Source organism: Oryctolagus cuniculus, chromosome 1 (genome assembly GCF_964237555.1).
Source record: "Oryctolagus cuniculus chromosome 1, mOryCun1.1, whole genome shotgun sequence".
Classification (NCBI taxonomy): domain Eukaryota; kingdom Metazoa; phylum Chordata; class Mammalia; order Lagomorpha; family Leporidae; genus Oryctolagus; species Oryctolagus cuniculus.
The window spans coordinates 233,466,923-233,480,519 of NC_091432.1; the positions used below are offsets into that span (position 1 = coordinate 233,466,923).

The window sequence follows — 13,597 nt, forward strand, 5'->3', positions numbered from 1 at the left end:
GGATTCTAAACAGGGGAATAAGCTGGTCAGATTTGCATTTTAGAAATGTCCCCTCTGAGATAGGCAAGTGGGTGGACTGTCCAGGGGCAGCAGGCGGCCAGGGGCGTGGCAGGGCATGGAGGGGACAGGAACCGTGAGAGCACTGGAGGAAAGGTGCCAAGAGGTGGGGTGCAGGCCGCCAGCCAGGACTCCCCGCCCGCGTTGGCCTGGGAGTCAGAGGGCGGTGGTGTGTCTGTGGGGCCCTCACACTCCCGCTCCCAGATAGCATACAGGGGTTTTGCTTGGGGTTTTGGCTGAGGGAGGGTGATGGAGGTTGTGCCTCATCAAGAAAGTTAGTGTTTGGAAAGGAGCGCGAGTTAGGACAGAGGATTCTGTTTCTTGAAGCTGAGTGGCTGAAGAATTATGTAAAAGATTCCTGGGGAAATATTTAAAGCTTAGGCTAATTTCAATAACTGTTTTTAAAAGAGTGTTTCTCTAGAAGCCAATTTAATTACTGCCTATGATGCCCATGAGTAGAAAGTAATAAAGCTGCATTTTTAAAGCAAATTGGGTAATTTGGACTCCTCACTAATTTCTGCTAGATTCCTTTTTAGGCTCTTGTCCCCGTTAGACTACAGGGGTTTTAAAGAACCAATTCCTTAGTGCAGGACTTGCAGATAACCTAGAAGACACTTGGAGTCTGGAATAGAATTCAGGAACTCCACGTCCTACTCCTAGTTAGAATTTGGCATTTTACTTTTTTTCAACACACGTAACAAACCACAGTATCATTAGTAGTACTTGTGATTGTTTCGGATAAGAATCAGATATTTTTATACCCATAACAGTTATGATTATTGATACTCATCACAGCTTGGAAATGACAGTAGTTACCACTGCCTCATGTTGTTTAATGTATTCGTGAACAAACAGATTTTTTTTTAGCAAGTGAAAGAGCCCAAGAGAGACTAAGAGAGCTCCCGTTGGCAGGTGCACTCCCCAGATGCCACAACAGACAGGCTGAAGCCTGGAGTCAGGCTCTCAGCCCAGGTCCCCCAGGTCGCTGGCAGGGACTCAGCGCTGAAGCCGGCATCACTGCCTCTCAGGGGCTGCAGGAGCAGGAACTGGAGCCGGCCGTGTGCAGGTCAGGGCTGTTCTCCCAGAGTGGAGGCCTGACGGTTCTGCACCCTGGGAGCCGCCCTGCCGTCACCCTGCTCCCGGCATTCCAGGGTGGGGTCGGGTGGCTTCACTGCCAGGCCAGATGCCTGCCCCAGAGCAGCACGTGTTTAAGGGGTCACTAAAGAAGCACTCTCACAGATTCATTGCTAAAAAGACGATTTCGGTGTGATTGCTTTCCTTTGCAATCCTCTGTGTGGTATTTATGCATCATAAGCTTTATCCTGAGGCGTCCCTGGGCATTACCTGCCTGGAGGGGTCCCTGTGCAGTCCAGGGAAGCCCACCTCCGTGTGTCCTCAGTGTGTCCGGCCGGCCTTAGGTCCCTGGTTAGACCTCTTCTCTCGCGTGGACTGTCCTGCCAGGGTCCCTCCCTTCCTCACCCCAGGGAGCTCCCCCTCGGTCTGTGGGGTCCTAACACATCCACCCATCCACGGACCACGTAGTGTTGTAACTGTGTCTCCCATAAGGCTCTCTGCTTGTTACCGCCCTGCTCCCCAGCAGCCAGCACCGTGCTGTAGGGCGCTGGGGAAATCTTGGTCCTCATGGGAAGCTAATGCAAAGGCTGTGTTTAGGGAAGCTTTTTTTTTTTTTTTAAATAATAATCTTTGTAACCACTGTGTCTAAAGGTGTAAATGACAAAATAAAGGACCGTGTAGGATATAGATAAAAAAAAAAAGAGTTTCATTAAGTTCAAGTTGTGGGAAACAATACTTCTCCTCCACACTCATATTGTAAAAAGCTGTGTGGAACTGTTGTAAGTGTCTTGAGAGTGGTCCCAGTGTGACCTCATCAGCTGGAGCCCTTCCTCTGCAGAGGAATCTGTTTTGTAGATTTTTAAATGGCAGAGATTCCTTGAATGGGAGGGCAGTAGAGACGGAGCCACCAAGGAAGTAAGCGGAAAGCGACAAAGGCCTGGATGACGGAACGTGAGCAGAGGCAGGAGTGCTGTCCCCTCTGCTCCCCTGCCCCTCCCCGACCCTGAATGTCTGAGAGCTTTCCAGAGAGCCCCCAGTGCACTCCAGTGCTGCCTGGCTGGGCCCCGTGCACTCTGCCTTGGGCCCAGGTGCCGGCAGGCGGCAGGCGAAGTCTCCCCGCCCCTGGGGGCTGTGCGGTGCCGGCCCCTGGGGTTGAGCCTGTCTGCCCTCGCTGTCTGTCTGTGTGCAGTGCAGCAGCAGCCCCTGGAGATCGACCAGGTCGCTGTTATCAGAGGATCTTGCATAAACATTTTTGTTCACTGACTCACAACTTTGAGAAGCGATATTTTTATATAAAACGATCTTTAAATTGTGTTTTGAAGACCCAGACTGTTCCTAGAATACTATCCAAACAAGTTAATCACACTCCGATCCGGTGAATTCTGTGGCATGGTTCTTACCGAGTTTTCAAACATCTGGTACTGCCGTAGCTGGGGCCAAGGCTCTCTAGGAGAGTGGACGGCATTTCTCAGGTGTCACTGTGGTTGGAGCTCAGCCGGTGCCCGACTGGCTACTTACAGGCTTTCCCCGAGTTTGGCTGGTGGGTAGGAGCCTTTTTGTTAACATTATGGAGGAATAACAAACTGGATTTAAGGGAGGCAAGAGGCCCTTCTGAAGATTCAAAGCTTAAAGATGTTTAAAATATAATTCAGAAGGGGACGCTGCAGGAAATGCTCCTTAGAAAATGTGAGTGTGGCAGCAGACACCAGTCTGTTCCCACGACCCGACGGACGGAAGGGAAGCTGTGTTGGGTGTTCTTTCTGGACAAAGCCGCTGGTCTCCGTGGGGGTCCAACTTCCTGACAGTGGGACCGACAAGGAAGGTGTCCGCGCACTCTGCGGCTCTGGCCCTGTGCGCTGGGACCGCTTCTCAGGCTGACGAGCACGGTTCACTGTGAAGTGAAGCAAGTCACTTGGCGTCCGTGCGTCGTGAGTCAGCTTTGACATCAGCCTGGACTGGGAATTGACTGGGAAGTTTGGTGTTGGATGTGGTGCATTTCAGTGTCTCGATCCAGAGGCCTGCATGAGCAATACTTCCCTTTGGGCTTTGGCCATTAATTTGTGCAACAGAGCAAGAACTGGGGAGGAAAATCCAGAGAGTGCCTTGGATGGCCCCACGTCCTGTTGAATCAGAAAGCAGTGGGAGGCCCTTTCCTTCCCGACAAAGGCCTATCCCCTTGCATCAAATTCCCACCATCTGTCCGGTGGTGTTAGGGACAGCCCCAACTTTAACCCACACTTCCAACGGATAGTCACCTCTGGGCGGGTAGCCGCGCTCTGCCTACTCCAGGTGTTTGCCAGGCCACTTCCCCGATTATGTAACTTTGATCAAATCCAGATGCTGCAGAATGTTTGATAGAAGAGGTCAAAGGGCGTTTGGGAAGAAAAGCTTTTCTGTATTCATGCCTTGAGTTTAATTTCCTGTGTGCCCCTGGTCTGCCGAGTTACATACTCAGAGCCGTGAGGTTGAGACACAGAGGGAAGTGCACAGATATCTTTGCAAACACCCCCGCCCCACCCAGTATAATCTTACATGTTAAATGATCAATTATGTAAGCATCAGGAGCCGGTGGGTATTGTGGGATGGAAGTCACCATCTTCCACACAGGTGTCCCACATCAGAGTGCCAAGGTCTGCTTCTGGTCCAGCTCCCTGCTAATGCACCCAGGAAGGCACTGGTAGATGACCCAAGTGCTTGGGCCCCCATCACCCACATGGGAGACCCAGGCAGAGTTCCTGGCTCTTGCCTTTGGCCTTGTCCAGACCTCACTGTTACAGCCATTTGGGGAGTGAACTAACAGATGGAAGATCTGTCTCTCTCACTCGCTCTCTGTTGATCGATCTGCTTATCAAATAAGGAACCTTTTTTTTAAAAAGTATGAGATCTGGTATTGTGCCACAGTACTTATGCTACTGCCTTCGACACTGGCATCCCATATGGGCATGGGTTCAAGTCCTGGCTGCTCCATGTCCGATCCAGCTCCCTGCCAAAGCAGCAGAAGATGGTCCAAGTGTTTGGGTGCCTGCCACCCATGTAGGGGAGCTGGTGGAGTTCCAGGCTCCTGGCTTTGGCCTGGCCCAGCCCTGCTGCTGTGGCCGTTTGGTGAGTGAGCCAGCGGATGAAAGATATCTGTCTCTCTCTCCCCCACTCTGTCTGTAACTCAGCCTCTCAAATAAATAAATGTATTTTTTTTTAAAAATTGTCAGTATCAGTTGGCTTTTATTTATGATGTCTTTCTTATTTTATTTATTTTTTATTTTTATTTTTTGACAGGCAGAGTGGACAGTGAGAGAGACAGAGAGAAAGGTCTTCCTTTGCTGTTGGTTCACCCTCCAATGGCCGCCGCGGCCGGTGCACTGCAGCCGGCGCAGCGCGCTGATCCAGTGGCAGGAGCCAGGAACTTATCCTGGTCTCCCATGGGGTGCAGGGCCCAAGCACTTGGGCCATCCTCCACTGCACTCCCGGGCCACAGCAGAGAGCTGGCCTGGAAGAGGGGCAACCAGGACAGAATCCGGCGCCCCAATCGGGACTAGAACCTGGTGTGCCGGCACCGCAAGGCGGAGGATTAGCCTATTGAGCCGCGGCGCCGGCCATGATGTCTTTCTATTTTTGTAATGGTGTTCTGATTTTAAAAATATCCCATGGTCTTTTAAAATTTTTATTATTTATTTTATTCACTTGAAAGATAGAGATAGACAGATTTCCTGTTGACTGATTCACTCCCAGATGCCCACAATGGCCAGGGCTGGTTCAGGCTGAGCTGGGAGCCGGAGCCATCACCTGCTCCCTCCCAAGGTCTGCATTAGCCTGGAACTGGGATTAGGAACAGGGTGTGAATGTGTTAATCCGCATCTGGGCTAAATGCTGGGCCTCATTTTTCATAATTATTATGAGGAATATGCAGCAGTCTAGAAAAGTGTAAAGAAAACTAAAAATGCTTTTAATCCAACCGTCCTGAGTTAACTGTTGTTCAGTTTGGTATAGTTCCTTCTGGTCTTTTTTTCAATTTTTATAAAATTGGATTCATGCTGTGTATATTGGATTGTAATATATCATGAATACAACCCTAAGTCATTGAATATTTTCTCCAAAAGTATTTTAAATAGCTTTTTAAATGTATTCTATTTTATGTAGGGAGCGTAAACTTATTTATCATGTATTGATGGGTGCTTTACGCTTTTCCTTTTCTCTGCTGTCATTTAAAATCGGTGTATACAAATCAGTATGTGGCTGTCTTAGAATCAATTCCTAGAGGTAAATCACAGAATATGAAATTCTTTCAAGAGTCCTGATTCGTATTCCAGATGTACCCCCGTCAGCATTGTCGGTTCCATTAAAGTCTGATCTACTCTGGCTGTCAGTGTCAAGAACGGGTATCTGTCAGTTTGACAGAGAATTTGCATTTGATTACTAGCAAGGGTTGACACACTGTCCACGTCTAATGCCAGCTTTTACTCTCTGTGGATTGCTTGTTTGTGGTTTTTGTCCATTTTCCTCCTAGTGGAGGGACTTACCTTTTTCTTACTGGTGCAGGAGAGCCCTTTATGTTAAGAACCCTTTACCAGAAGTGTCATGAGATGTGACCGGCTTCCAGCCAACAACCTGCCCCCCTGGCAGAGGCACAGGAGACAAGGCAGCTTCCACTGCCCACCAAGGGCCAGTTGTGTTGGTTTCCAAGCCTGTTTGTCACAGATATTCATCAATTCTAATTACTTGGTTACTATGAAGCCAGTGAAATACAAGTGTGAAGACAGAATTGTGTCTGTGATGGTGCCACTGAATTAGATGTAAGACAACCATAAACAATTGGAATTGGACTGTAGAAAGCTAGAAATGTCCCCAGTGGGATTGCATGGCGAATGGCTCCGGGTTCTCCCTCTGCCCGCGGGAGATTGAAGCTGGAGCGAGATGATTCGTTATAGGTGGGACTTAGAGGAGACGTCAGTCATGTGCTCACACCGAGCAGGGCCGTCCTTGACCCTGCAGTCAAGAGTCACAGACCAGCGTCTCCTAGCTAGGGTGGGCATCACAAAGGGTTTAAAAATAAATAACTCCCGATTTAACCAGCTTTTATTGTTTTAACTTGGTGGATCAGTTCCTGATCATGATGGTGCTAAGTGTACTTCTGTCTGTCTCTGTCTGTCTGTCTCTCTCTCCCCTTGCCCCTTCCTCCCTCCCCCTCCTTTACTCCCTCTCCCTCTTCTTTCTCTCTTGGTTCACCTCCTGAATGCCCTCAGTGGCTGGGGCTGGGAGTGGCCTGAGATAGGAACCTGGCACGAAATCCAGGTTTCCCTTGCATGGACCAGAACCCAATTACTTGGGCCGTCATGGCTGTCCTCAGGATCCGCATTAGTAGGAAGAGGAGTCAGGAGCTGGATCCCACAGTCAGACCCAGGTTCTCCTTACCTGCTCCACAGCGCTGAGCCCTGCCCGCACCAGTGTGGAGGTGGGTGCCTCACCTGCTCCGCGGCGCTGAGCCCTGCCCACAGTAGTGTGGAGGTGGGCGCCTCACCTGCTCCTTGGTGCTGAGCCCTGCCCGCACCAGTGTGGAGGTGGGCACCTCACCTGCTCTGCTGCATTGAGCCCTGCCCACACCAGTGTGGAGGTGGGCACCTCACCTGCTCTGCTGCACTGAGCCCTGCCCGCACCAGTGTGGAGGTGGGTGCCTCACCTGCTCCGCGGCGCTGAGCCCTGCCCACAGTAGTGTGGAGGTGGGCGCCTCACCTGCTCCGCGGCGCTGAGCCCTGCCCACACCAGTGTGGAGGTGGGCGCCTCACCTGCTCTGCTGCATTGAGCCCTGCCCACACCAGTGTGGAGGTGGGCACCTCACCTGCTCTGCTGCACTGAGCCCTGCCCGCACCAGTGTGGAGGTGGGTGCCTCACCTGCTCCGCGGCGCTGAGCCCTGCCCACAGTAGTGTGGAGGTGGGCGCCTCACCTGCTCCGCGGCGCTGAGCCCTGCCCACACCAGTGTGGAGGTGGGCGCCTCACCTGCTCCTTGGTGCTGAGCCCTGCCCGCACCAGTGTGGAGGTGGGCACCTCACCTGCTCTGCTGCACTGAGCCCTGCCCACACCAGTGTGGAGGTGGGCGCCTCACCTGCTCTGCTGCACTGAGCCCTGCCCGCACCAGTGTGGAGGTGGGTGCCTCACCTGCTCTGCTGCACTGAGCCCTGCCTGCACCAGTGTGGAGGTGGGTGCCTCACCTGCTCTGCTGCACTGAGCCCTGCCCGCACCAGTGTGGAGGTGGGCGCTGATCCTGCTCCACAGCGCCGAGCCCTGCCCGCAGGAGGAGATAACCGTGCTGCAAGACCCTTTTCCTGAGGTCATCTTTGCCCTCACCCATTCCTAAGGTGAAATTAATGCACTAATATAATTTGAGATTTACTTTTTTAGCAAAACAGCTCCTGAAATGTATGCAATTAGTAATAAAAGAGCAGCACTGACAGACCTTTGTTGACATTCTATTGGTTGGGTCCAGAGATCCTTAGTGAAGGCCTGTTTCTGAAAGTCCTGGTTGCTCGCGTTTCTGGAGTTGCGCAGCCCGCCCCGTGTCTTAGGTGTCTCTGGAGTTCTCTCGAAGTGAATGTAGAATCAGGCCCTGAGTCGGGTGTCATCGCCAAGCAGAGGAAGTTTGGGGTCTGTGAATCCATAGAGAGGGGAATTTAAAACATGGTTGTCCTTTTCTTTCTTTTTTTCTTGAGATTATGTTTATTTGCAAGAATGAGAGGCTGGCGCTCGGCGTGGCAGGTAGAGCTGCTGCCCGCAGCGCCAGCATCCTGTGTGGGTGCCGGTGCCGGTTCACGTCCAGGCTGATCCACTTCCAATCCACCTCCCTGCTAATGCACCTGGGGAAGCAGTGGAGGATGGTCCAAGTGCTTGGGCCCCTGCACCCACGTGGGAGACCCGGAAGAAGCTCCTGGCTCCTGGAAACAGATCAGATCAGCCCAGCTTCAGCCATTGTGGGCATTTGGGGAATGAACCAGCAGATGGAAGACTTCTCTCTGTCTCTCCCTCACTCTGTAACCGTGCCTTTCAAATAAATAAATAAATCTTTATTAATAAAAAGAAAGAATGAGAGAGAGGGAGACAGAAAGAAAGAGATTCCCATCCTCTGGTTCACTTCCCAAATGGCCACAACAGCCAGGTTTGGGGCCAGGCCAAAGCCAGGCGCTCAGAACTCCATCGAGGTCTCCCACATGGGTGACAGGTGACAAGCGCTTGGGCCATCTTCTGCTCCCTTTCCAGGCACAGCAGCAGGAAGCTGGAGTGGAAGCTGAGCAGCTGAGACTCTCACCAGCACTCCAATTTGGGATGCCACAACACCAGTCTCAAAACGTGGTTTTCTTTTGTTGCCATTTGCATTCAGCTCAAGCGAATGGGAGGTCTGTCTTTCCTTGTGAAGGTCTCCACCCCACCCCGCCCCACCCCCTTTTTGTGTAAATTTGGTTTGTTAATTTCCCTGGTCGAGTATTGGACACATCACCTGCAAGGGCCGCCTGGAGTAGCTGTGCTGGTTGGGAAGAAGCCGCCGCATCTTGTCATTATCACAGAGAAGCTCTAGAAGGGTTGGGCACAGTTTCCGAAAAGCAGGAAGACAAGAAGCAACGAGTGAACTCTAGTGAGGAGCATCACACAGTCCTGAAATAAGCTGTTGATTGACTTCCAAATTCTCCAGTCTGTTATAGACGAAACACGAAAGACCCCATTGTTTCAGAACAGAAGAGCCTCTTACAAATGCTCACCAGGTGAAAAGAACAGTGTGAAGATGGCCATGTCTCAGTGGGCCTGGAGGGAAGCTGGAAGGAAGGGTAGGGCGTTCGTTGTCCTGGACGTCTCGGGGAGACGCTGTCTCTTGCTGGGTAGGAGCAGCACCCAAGGGAGACAGCAGAGGCGCGTCAGTGATGCAGCGTTTGCTTAGCCAGGTACAGCCGTCAAAACACAGCTGTTGGGACAAGTGTTCAGCCTCGCAGCTAGGAGGCCCGCGTCGCGTATCCCAGGGCCTGAGTTCGGCGGGGTGCTCCGCTCCGCTCCTGCTCCGGCCTCCTGCTGATGCAGACCTTAGGAAGCAGTGGCGATGGCTCAGGTCAATGCATTCCCACCCACCTATGTGGGAGACTCGGAGTTGAGTTCCCCCGGTTCTTGGCTTCGGCCTGGCCCTGCCCCCAGCCTTGTGGGTATCTGGGGAGTGAACCAGTGGATGGAGCCTGTTCCCTCTCTCTCTCTGTCCCTGCCTCTCAAATAAAAACCTTTTTAAAAGAAAACTACAACTGCCAAGATTCTTAAAAAAAAAAAAAAGCTAAACCAGCTGTTGTCTCTGGGGGTGGAGAAGAGGGGGACAGCAGATGTCTCTCTTCTGAGCCCTTCTGCACTGTTAAATGATGTGTGTGCATTGCGCTGATAGACTTGAAAACAGTTTAAAGCAGGAAGCTTTCACTCTGTGTTTTGAGCAGTAGCAAAGACCATCTGAGGATGGTGTGAGAAAACCCGTGTTGATGAATGTAAAAAGCTGAAACTGTTTGGGAACAACAGTTACCACCTTGGAATGAAAATACCTGGTGTTGGCTGGCCGGCGCCGCGGCTCACTAGGCTAATCCTCCGCCTGCGGCGCCGGCACCCCAGATTCTGTCCCGGCTGCTCCTCTTCCAGGCCAGCTCTCTGCTGTGGCCCGGGAAGGCAGTGGAGGATGGCCCAAGTGCTTGGACCCTGCAGCCGCATGGGAGACCAGGAGGAAGCACCTGGCTCCTGGCTTCGGATCAGCGCAGTGCACCAGCCATAGTGGTCATCTGGGGGGTGAACCAACGGAAGGAAGGCCTTTCTCTCTCTCTCTCTCACTGTCTAACTTTGCCTGTAAAAAAAAAAAAAATACCTAGTGTTGTTCACAAGATTTGGTAGAGTTCTTTCCTTTAAAAAAAAAAAAAGCTTTCTTGCTAATTCATAGTGCGTGCACTTGTTAAAAAATGAAATAAATTAGGAGTGTGTGGTGTGGGAGGCACAGACATTTCTTTTTACTACTGAGAACAGAACTAACGTTCTTCCTCTTGCTGTCTGTTTGTTGCTCCCGTTTCGCTTCCAGAAGCCCTTCAGAGGCCAGTAGCGTCTGACTTCGAGCCCCCGGGTCTGAGCGAGGCTGCTCGCTGGAACTCCAAGGAAAACCTCCTCGCTGGGCCCAGTGAAAATGACCCCAACCTGTTCGTTGCACTGTATGATTTTGTGGCCAGTGGAGATAACACTCTAAGCATAACTAAAGGTAACGTGGCGGGGTGCTGGGGGCCGCGTCCACCTGCGTGTGAACGTGTGCTCTCACACACGTGGGAGCGCTCGTGTTTCTGTGGGCTTGTCCAGGTGCCCGGGTGTGTAGGGAGGTGGCGGGGACTAGACTGGACGAGTGGAGGTGTTCTCTAGGGTGGGTTTGTCTGATGCGCTTCTTTTCTCCTAAGGTGAAAAGCTCCGGGTCTTAGGCTACAATCACAATGGCGAGTGGTGTGAAGCCCAAACCAAAAATGGCCAAGGTTGGGTCCCGAGCAACTACATCACGCCGGTCAACAGCCTGGAGAAGCACTCCTGGTACCACGGGCCCGTGTCCCGCAACGCCGCCGAGTACCTGCTGAGCAGCGGGATCAACGGCAGCTTCCTGGTGCGGGAGAGCGAGAGCAGTCCTGGCCAGAGGTCCATCTCGCTGAGATATGAAGGCAGGGTGTACCACTACAGGATCAACACCGCTTCTGATGGCAAGGTAGGGACCCCGGCTTCGTGGGGTAGAGGGGGGTGCGGCTGGGGAGGGACCCGGCTTCGTGGGGTGGGGGGGTGCGGCTGGGGAGGGACCCGGCTTCGTGGGGTGGGGGGGTGCGGCTGGGGAGGGACCCGGCTTCGTGGGGTGGGGGGGTGCGGCTGGGGAGGGACCCGGCTTCGTGGGGTGGAGCGGGGGTGCGGCTGGGGAGGGACCCGGCTTCGTGGGGTGGAGCGGGGGTGCGGCTGGGGAGGGACCCGGCTTTGTGGGGTGGGGGGGTGCGGCTGGGGAGGGACCCGGCTTCGTGGGGTGGAGGGGGGGTGCGGCTGGGGAGGGACCCGGCTTCGTGGGGTGGAGGGGGGGTGCGGCTGGGGAGGGACCTGGCTTCGTGGGGTGGAGGGGGGGTGCGGCCGGGGAGGGACCCGGCTTTGTGGGGTGGGGGGGTGCGGCCGGGGAGGGACCCGGCTTCGTGGGGTGGAGGAGGTATAGCTGGGGAGGGACCCGGCTTCGTGGGGTGGAGGAGGTATAGCTGGGGAGGGACCCGGCTTCGTGGGGTGGGGGGGTGCAGCTGGGGAGGGACCCGGCTTCATGGGGTGTGGGGGGGTGCGGCTGGGGAGGGACCCCGGCTTCGTGGGGTGGGGGTGGGGTGCGGCTGGAGAGGGACCCGGCTTCGTGGGGTGGAGGAGGGGTGCAGCTGGGGAGGGACCCGGCTTCGTGGGGTGGAGGAGGTATAGCTGGGGAGGGACCCGGCTTCGTGGGTTGGGGGGATGTAGCTGGGGAGGGACCCGGCTTCGTGGGGTGGTGGTGGTGGTGCAGCTGGGGAGGGACCCGGCTTCGTGGGGTGGTGGGGGTGGTGCAGCTGGGGAGGGACCCGGCTTCGTGGGTTGGGGGGGTGTAGCTGGGGAGGGACCCGGCTTCGTGGGGTGGGGGTTGGGTGCAGCTGGGGAGGGACCCGGCTTCGTGGGGTGGGGGGGTGCAGCTGGGGAGGGACCCGGCTTCATGGGGTGGAGGAGGGGTGCAGCTGGGGAGGGACCCAGCTTCATGGGGTGGGGGGGTACAGCTGGGGAGGGACCCGGCTTCGAGGGGTGCAGCTGGGGAGGGACCCGGCTTCGTGGGGTGGGGGGGTACAGCTGGGGAGGGACCCGGCTTCGAGGGGTGCAGCTGGGGAGGGACCCGGCTTCGTGGGGTGGGGGGGTACAGCTGGGGAGGGACCCGGCTTCGCGGGGTGCAGCTGGGATTCGTCCTGGGCTGAGAGCCCAGGGTCCTGCTGTGGGGTGGACCCACGACGAGGCTCAACCAGGACGCTTGAGGATTCTTTCAAGTACGCAGCAGAAATCACTCCACCTGCCTCAGGAGAGGCCGGCTCACGAGAGGTGCAAGGTCCTGGGCTGCTGTGGTCCCCCACTGTCCTGCCCGAGGGCTGTTGTTAGCAGTTTCTTAAGATAGGATGAGTAGCTGGTGGGCTTTGGACCTGCCTCTTAGATTAAGGCTCTTCCTTTAAAACGAAACAAAACAAAAAACCTCTAAATAATAATATTCACTGAGAAAAATTCAAGTGGTATTTTTAAAGCAAAAGGCGCCGTTAACAGCACTCCTTCCAAATAAGTCTGGCACGTGGCCCTCTTCCATGGATGACGTCACCTTTATGGCTGCATACAGGTGTGCGCACGCACAGTAGGCTCAGGTTGTGGTCTTGTAAAGGAGTGGGCGGGAGCGATTTTGTGGTCTTCATGGAAACAGCTGGGAGTCCTTGAAGGGAAGGGAGCAGTTAACATTTGCTGAGTCCCTGCTTGTGCTGGGACGCCTGGCAGTTGCCATCTCATTTAAGCCCCACCTCAGTCCTCTGGGCGGGCCCTGCCACAGGTGCATTTGGGCATTAAAGAATGGGAGGCTTAGAAGGAGGACGGTCTTGCTAGGGTCTCGTGGTGAGTGACTGATGAAGCCCAGCTCCCACCATCCGATCCTCTGCACCAGCCTGTGGATTTCGGGGGGTGGTCAGGTGGTGTGATTCTTAGTATAGAAGGTATGCACATGGTTTCAAAAACTGACAGAACAAAATGAATTACAGTGGAAAGTAATTATGTGTCCTAATTAGTTCCCTGCCCAGAGAGTCCCACTATTAGAGTATCTTGTAGAGTGACCCGGAGATGACCCGGAGTGTGTGTGTTTGTCTCTAAGGACACATAGCCGACGCCAGCCCTCCCTTGTCCTGATGGCCACACATCTGGAGCTGCCTCCCTCTTGCTGATGGCCCTTGTAGCACAGAAAGCCCTTCATTTGTGTAAACACCCCCTGCTGGCTGACTTTTGAGTTGTTTCCAATCTTTGGTTAAGAGGTAGCTTCCAAATCATTTTTAAATCTGGGCTCACATCACCACCCAGTACTCACACTGGTAACAAAACTTTCATGAAACTTTACCTACCCCAACTCTTTGTGACACATTCTGATATTTTGTATCAGGTACTCAGATGGGGCGGTGGCTGCTTCAGATGCTCTGTTATTTTAAAAACTTCTGGTTGTAATCTAAATATTTCATGGGACCATTAATGACTGGTGCCCTGCAGTTTGAAAATATACTGCATATTCGGCTGGTGCCGTGGCTCAATAGGCTAATCCTCAGCCTGTGGCGCAGGCACACCAGGTTCTAGTCCCAGTCAGGGTGCCAGATTCTGTCCGGGTCGCTTCCTGTTCAGCTATCTGCCTTGGCCCGGGAGTGCAGTGGAGGATGGCCCAAGTGCTTG

The 13,597-nt window shown here is 53.9% G+C and overlaps 1 protein-coding gene across 4 annotated transcripts in view; it reads left to right on the forward strand.

The window, feature by feature from the left end:
* ABL1 (ABL proto-oncogene 1, non-receptor tyrosine kinase) overlaps positions 1 to 13,597 on the forward strand; it is a 144,350-nt gene that overhangs the window by 109,527 nt on the left and 21,226 nt on the right. For all 4 annotated transcript variants that reach the window (XM_051835402.2, XM_051835403.2, XM_051835405.2 and 1 more), the window contains exons 2-3: positions 10,203 to 10,376; positions 10,567 to 10,862. In XM_051835402.2, coding sequence (XP_051691362.1) covers positions 10,203 to 10,376; positions 10,567 to 10,862 — 470 coding nt within the window. The remainder of the gene's footprint in view (positions 1 to 10,202; positions 10,377 to 10,566; positions 10,863 to 13,597) is intronic.